General features: G+C 53.0%; 1 protein-coding gene across 1 annotated transcript; it reads right to left on the bottom strand.

Moving 5' to 3' along the window:
• Positions 1-4,014: 4,014 nt before the first annotated feature.
• LOC125541179 (7-deoxyloganetin glucosyltransferase-like) lies at positions 4,015-5,786 on the bottom strand. Its single transcript, XM_048704643.1, has 2 exons — positions 5,167-5,786; positions 4,015-5,079 (listed from the first exon to the last, which is right to left on the bottom strand). The coding sequence occupies exons 1-2, from the start codon at positions 5,678-5,680 to the stop codon at positions 4,139-4,141; spliced, it is 1,455 nt and encodes a 484-aa protein (XP_048560600.1). The 5' UTR covers positions 5,681-5,786; the 3' UTR covers positions 4,015-4,138.
• Between the last annotated feature and the right edge of the window lie 885 nt (positions 5,787-6,671).

Raw genomic sequence — 6,671 nt, forward strand, 5'->3', positions numbered from 1 at the left:
AACGCAATACTACCTTTAAGGAGTAACGCCAGGCCAGGGGCTCGTTGTACGGGCTCTCCTACTACAAGTTATATTCGGCTCCCCCGATAACTTCCGTCGTGAGCATTTAACCTTTTCCACATCGCTCCGTTTCAAAGTGGCTATCAAGCACTGCTCGGACGCGAAGCTTTCGCTCGCTTTAATGCAATACCACACTACGCCTCCCTCACACTCAAGATGCCCGGTCCACGTGGCATCATTTCAGTGCACGGAATATCAAGCGATCTCTGCGCGCCGAAGAGAGTGAGGCTGCCTTGGCAGCCGCACACTAAAGGCGCCCGGACCAGCAAAGCATCCAATAGGTCGTCAAGACCTCAGACACAACTATAAGTCCGGCGCCGCTACTCATATCAATAAATGGTCACACCCCTATCTTTCAAAAGTACAAGGGGCTCAACGCACGCAGACGAGTGGCGATTTCTTCTTCTTGAATTATCATGGTTTCTTTAAAACTATCTTTTGCACGACAACTTTTTCACCTAAATTCCTCTCTTTTACAGACGATCATCGTGCTACACCCGTCCAGGATACGGCACAACAGAGACACAGGCACAGACGTGCAGCAGGGACCCGCCCCAAGGATTCTTTTTAGATTAAGACCCTGCGTAAACCTTTTTTACTGTCTCTTGTTGATACATATCCACCGTTGAGAAGGATGCTGATGTCTTGGCATGTGGCCACGCCAGAACAATGCACGTACCTGGACACAAGGGGCTTCTTACAAAGGCCTTATTTAGGCCCGGTTTATACCACAAAGACCGAATACCTTAGGGAGTGTTCGGCGTCGCGAGTTTGGCCTATATGCATCAGCTCCGAATCATTGTCTTTGGTCAAATGTTGGGTTTGCCCGGCTCCTGTGTTTTGGTGCCTTACGTTCCGCTTTACCGGCTAAGGTAGCACCAGGAGAACTACTGCGATTGTGCCCTGGTTCATCCGGACGAGCACCTCAGTAGAGAAAGCCGAAAACTGACTGTCATGATATAGCGTGAGACTGGTCAACCACTCGATGACCTGTGGGAATGTTAGAATTCCTCCGCCTTAACGAAGGGCCGTTTTCCGGCCAGGCATGTACGCACCCCGGATCGGGAGAGTGCGGAGCCACCAGGGGCTATCTAGTAGCCCCACTGTCAAACTCCTATGGCTAAGTGAAAGTGTTAAAGCATTATAGTCCGGTTGCCTCGCTCGCTCCGCTATCACCTCCTTAATAGGACCAAGACGTTGGGTTAAGTGTGAACGTGTGTTTTGCGAAGCACCTCCGCATTATATGCGTGGGGGTTGAAGCCGACGACTGCAATCTTTCAGGTTATACACATGTATACATAAACGGCCGCCCAGGAGGCATCATATTACTTTCAGGCAAAAGTATAAAAGTAGCCTATAAAAATTTATAAAAGCATTTCGCTTACAATGAGATTACATATCACTCAAACATAATATTTTTTGAGCACTGGGTCTCTATCAAACGAGCACCCTCAAGAACTTCCTCAAAGTAGTGCTCAGCAGCCTTTCGACCTATGGCCGAATCCCGCGCTGCAACAGTGGTAGCATCCATCTCTGCCAGTATGCTTTAGCACGGGCAAAGGCCATCCGTGCGCCTTCTATGCACGCCGACCTCTTCATCGCATTTATGCGCGGCACCACATCAAGGAACTGCTGCACCAAGCTGAAATAGCTGTTCGGTTTTGACCTTCCGGCCATAGCTGATCCACAACAGACCTCATGGAGAGTCCGGACAACCTATTTAGTTCGGCCCATTCGGCTAATTGGTCCGTCAACGAAAGCGGACGCTCGGGAGAAAGGAATTGCTTCCAAAACAGCTGGTCTACTTCACGGTCCGTCTGACTCTGGAAGTACTTGGCCGCATCGGCAGCGCTCGCCGCCAAATCCATATACGCATCCTCCGAACTCCACAGCCGATCCAGAGGGGCATACCGTGGATCTCCGTACTTCCTCTGCAGCATAAAGGACTTCCCGGCTACAATATCCCCGGCTTCCCGCAGCTCCTCCTTCTTTGCCCTCATAGCAGAGCGGAGGTCTTTTCCCGTTAGAGCAGCCTTCTCAAGGTCCGATGCCTTCGCCTGGTTTTCCTTTTCAAGAGCCCGGCAACGGTCTACGGCGGCTTTTAATTCTACGGCCATATTGGCCATCTTCTTCCGCTCTCGCCATGTGCGGCCTTCTCGGCCCGCAACTCTCGGCCGCCTTCAAAGCAGCCGCATTACCCAATCTTGCTTGTTCCTTGGCTCGGGCAAGTTCCGCCCGCAAGGCTTCAACAGTGGCAGCTCCATCTGCAGTCATAACATGTTAAAAACACTGGCATCATACTCTTCCTATGTGGCGTTTACCAGACAAGGATACTTACCCTGCGCCTCGTCAAGCCTTCTGTTAACAAGCTCGATGTCGGCATCTGCCGCATCCAACTGCCGTTCTAAACGGGCAAACTGGCTAGTCCGGCTGGCCACCGGAGCTTCCATCTCCTGCACATAAAGGCAGTATGGTTATTACCTGGGAGTATGATCCTCCGTTCGTCATCGTTTCCGACGACAACCAGAGTCTCAGGGACTATATCTACATGTCCTTTTTACGTACCTCAAAGCCTGTCAGTAGACTCATAAAAGCTTCATGCAATCCGCTTTCGGCGGACGATATCCTCTCCATCACCATATTCATCAGCACACGGTGATCATCTGAGATGGCCGCTCGCCCCACCAACTCCCTCAGAACGTCCGATCGCACACTAGACGGCGCCGGACTCTTTTGTCTACCCTCTTCGGGAGCCGGACACTGGGAGCCTTGGATCACCTTCTGGCCTCTCCGCACTCGGAGAGGCCCTCCGCGACGACACTTCAGGGTCGCCCGCTTCCGGAGCGGAGGAGTCCGGAGGAGGCGTCTCGCTCTCCATCATCTCTGGAAGAAGATCCCCCGAAGACGAGCTCATTTGAGAGGGGCTAAGGCCCGAACTGCACAAATATATGCGGTGGTTATTTTCTCAGAAGAAAAGGATGGCATATCTGTACTATTAAAGTTTTCGGGTCACTTACGACTCCCGGGAGAATTGATCCCCCCGCGGACTTTGTGCGGCAGCAGCGCCCCCCAAGGTAGGGCCCCCGGTGAAGATTTCTTCTCCCGTTTGGAAGCTTCGGCTTCCGAATTCCCGGGCGCGTCCTTTTCCTTTCCGGTCGTCTTCCTTCACGGAGACGCTCGCTCCCTCGGTTAGAATAGGCAGCGTTGGGGGCCCGCGTCCGCCCGCATTATCCTCCACAGTATCTTCCTTCAAGGGATCCGGGCAAGGTGCGGTCTGGAGCATCTTTTCCAATACCGGATTCTCCAAACCCTCAGGGAGGGGGGCCGAACACCGAATCAACTTCGCCTTTGTTAGCCAGTCCTGGTCGAAAAAGCAAACTCTCAGAAATAACTTCGTAACGAAGGAAAGATAATATGTTCGGCCGGAAGATTCCTTACCTGTTCGGCGGCGCGGTTACTGCTCAGGCCCACGTCCTCGGTGATTTCCGGACACTCTACTTGAGGTCCGAAGAATGACTTATACATATCCTCGTGCGTCAGGCCGAGAAAATTTTGAATGGCACGCGGACCCTCGGGATTGAACTCCCACAAGCGAAGGGGCCGACGTTTGCAAGGCTGGACTTGACGAACCAGCATAACTTGTATTACCGCAACCAAACTGAGATCTTCATTGAAGTTTGAAGAATTGGGCGTTAGTATCCACTTACAAGATGCTCAAATGTATTATTGCAGTGTTTTATTCTGAAAGGGAACTGAAGAATTTGTACCCAAGCATAGTTGCGGATCTAGTGGGAGTGTCGTGGTTACATACATGGCGTTTCTATCTCTTCTTTTTTGCAGGATATACATGATGTTTCTGTCTTGAGTGATAAGGTTGGCACACCCTGTGGTCAAAGCTTTAAGGCCACGCCTAGAGGTTCTAAATCAACTATTGTTGTTGCTAACAAAGAAACATTTTACAGTCCGGGATCGAGAAATAGCAAGCAATCGGTATCTACAAAGGTCCATACAAAACGCTGTGGGCATTACCTGTGACGTTCCAAACTATCCCATCACCTTTGGTACTTAAGAAGAACTGCTAACTGTTTTTTTTACCGGATAGTAACACATCATTGATGAGTGAATCAAGATTATTCGACGACGTCTCCTTGGACCGAATAGCCACCTCCCTCCACTCGGCCGCTCTCTTCTTCATCTCCCTACCCTTCTCCCCGCCCACTGCCTCCTTGATCCTCTTCATGACCACCTCCCGCCGCACGTTGTCACCGATCTCCATGCCCACCCCCCACTCGAGACACTTGTACCGGCCGTTGGTCTGCTGCTCGGCGAAGAACGGCCAACACAGCATCGGTACACCACCGCAGAGGCCCTCGACAGTCGAGTTCCACCCGCAGTGCGTCAAGAACACACAAACGGCATCGTGCCTCAGCACCGCCTCTTGGTCGCACCAGCTCGCCATGAGGCCTCTGTCTTTGGTGGCCTCCAAGAACTCAGGGGGCAGCACGGCGGCCTCGCTCTTCACGATGTCCGGCCTGATGATCCAAAGGAAGTCCTGGCCGCTGTTGGCCAGCCCCCACGCGAACTCTACCAGCTCATGATTGCTCATGACGGTTACACTCCCGAAGTTCATGTACACCACGGAACGGGGCTTCCTGCCGTCGAGCCACTGCAGGCAGGTGTGGTCTTCTTTCCAGAGGCTGGAGCTTACCTTGTGCAGGGGGTCCATGAAGGGGACGATTTGGTCGGTGAGGGAGTTGAGCGGACCGATGGTGTAGATTGCCGGTATGATGGCGCGCATCGCGTCGAGCGCCGGTTGCTCGAGCTCGTCCATGGTGTTGATGATGACGGCGTCCGCTATCTCGGTGCGCTCCACATGGTGTAGCTTGAAGTTCAGCGCAGTGTCGTCGCGGTCCGTCGTGCGGAGAATGGTTGGGAAGTCTTTCAACCGCATGTGCTTGCTCATCCCTGGCGCCCAGTCCACCGGCATGTCCATGAACCCGTTTGTCAGTTGCTCTTCATCTACAAAAAAAGAAAGAAAAAGAGAAGTTATTGAGACTCATGATTGAGACAGTCAAATTTGCAGTGCAGGGATAGCTAGGAGGATACCTTTGAGGGGAATGATGCCCTGGTCGATGAGAAGGCGGAAGTTGCGGTAGCCCATGTAGCCGCAGGCGCTGGCCGTCCAGAGCAGCACGGCCGGCACGCCGAGCTCCCTCGCGGCGTCCACGGCGAAACTCATGAGGTTGTCTGCCACGATGCACGTGACCGGCGGCATCCCGGATGTGCTGTTGAGGCCAGCAAGTAGGTTCCTCAAGTGGGGGAGGCAGGTGGTCATGGTGGAGTAGGCGAGGGACGCCGGGTCCTGCGTGGCGTCCGCTTGTGACGAGGGCAGGCCGTCCGGGATGGTGGCGAAGGCGAAGCCGGGGAGGCCCGCGGCGGCGCTCGGGCCGCGGGAGCGGATGAGGCGGCGGTGGTTGTACTCGGTGGCGACAAAGGTGATGTGGAAGCCCTTGCAGTGGAGGAGCTTGGCCAGCTTCATCATCGGCGTGATGTGTCCCTGGGTCGGGAACGGCAGGCACACGGTATGCGGCTTCTCGCCGGCTGGTCCAGCGGTGTCCATGGCTCACCGGCAGGCTCCAATGGTTCGTGGATTGGATCTGAATCTCAACTAGCAGGCCAAGACTAGAGAGGCAGGAGACAGCTTATATGCACGGACGCCATTCCGTTTGGCTTGGGAATCTATTGGGAGGTTCGCTAGCTGTCTACATGTGTTCTCAGCCACCCAATAGATAGGATGCTTATATGCATGTGTTCTCCGCCACGAGAGCATGTTCGTGCCGCCGTGTGCCGTTCAGTTCATCAGTTTTTTTGAACATCCTATCTGTTCCTCTTCCATCATGGGAGTATAACGAATACCACAAAAAATTATATCCATATCCATAAACCACCTAGCGACGATTACCAGCACTGAAGCGAGCCGAAGGCGTGCCGTCGTCATCGCCCCTTTGTCACCGAAGCCGGGCAAAGCTTATTGTAATAGACAGTCGAGAAGTCATCGTGCTAAGACCACATAGGAACAGCAACCGTCGCCGATGAAGAGTAGCGTAGATCGGAAGGATCCAACCTAAAGACACATGAATATAGATGAAACGACGAACAGATCCGAGCAAATCCACCAAAGACAAATCCGTTGGAAACACATCTCCACACGCCCATCGGCAATGCTAGACGCACCATCGAGTGGGAGCTAGGCGAGGAGAAACTTATTCCATTTTCAGAGAGCCGCCGACATCTCGCCTTCCTGAGTAGGACACAAAGCTTAACAAATCTCGAAGACACATCTAAAAACGGAGCCCAACCACTAGCAAGGAAGGGATTCACCGCACCCTCATGGCTGTAAGGCCACCGAAGACGAGGCAGAACCAACGGCGCCGCTGGCGAAAGGCAGAAAAAACCCTAATTGGGGAGGAGGCAGCTGGGTGAAGAGAGTGTCGCCGACTCACGTCCCTAACTAGGCTCAGTTGACTAGTTCAACTCATCAGTTCACCGAATGTATTTTGTCTGTGGGCACTCAGCATCTACAAAAGATTACTTAATTTTTTTACAAACAA

Source organism: Triticum urartu, chromosome 2 (assembly GCF_003073215.2).
Source record: "Triticum urartu cultivar G1812 chromosome 2, Tu2.1, whole genome shotgun sequence".
Classification (NCBI taxonomy): Eukaryota; Viridiplantae; Streptophyta; class Magnoliopsida; order Poales; family Poaceae; genus Triticum; species Triticum urartu.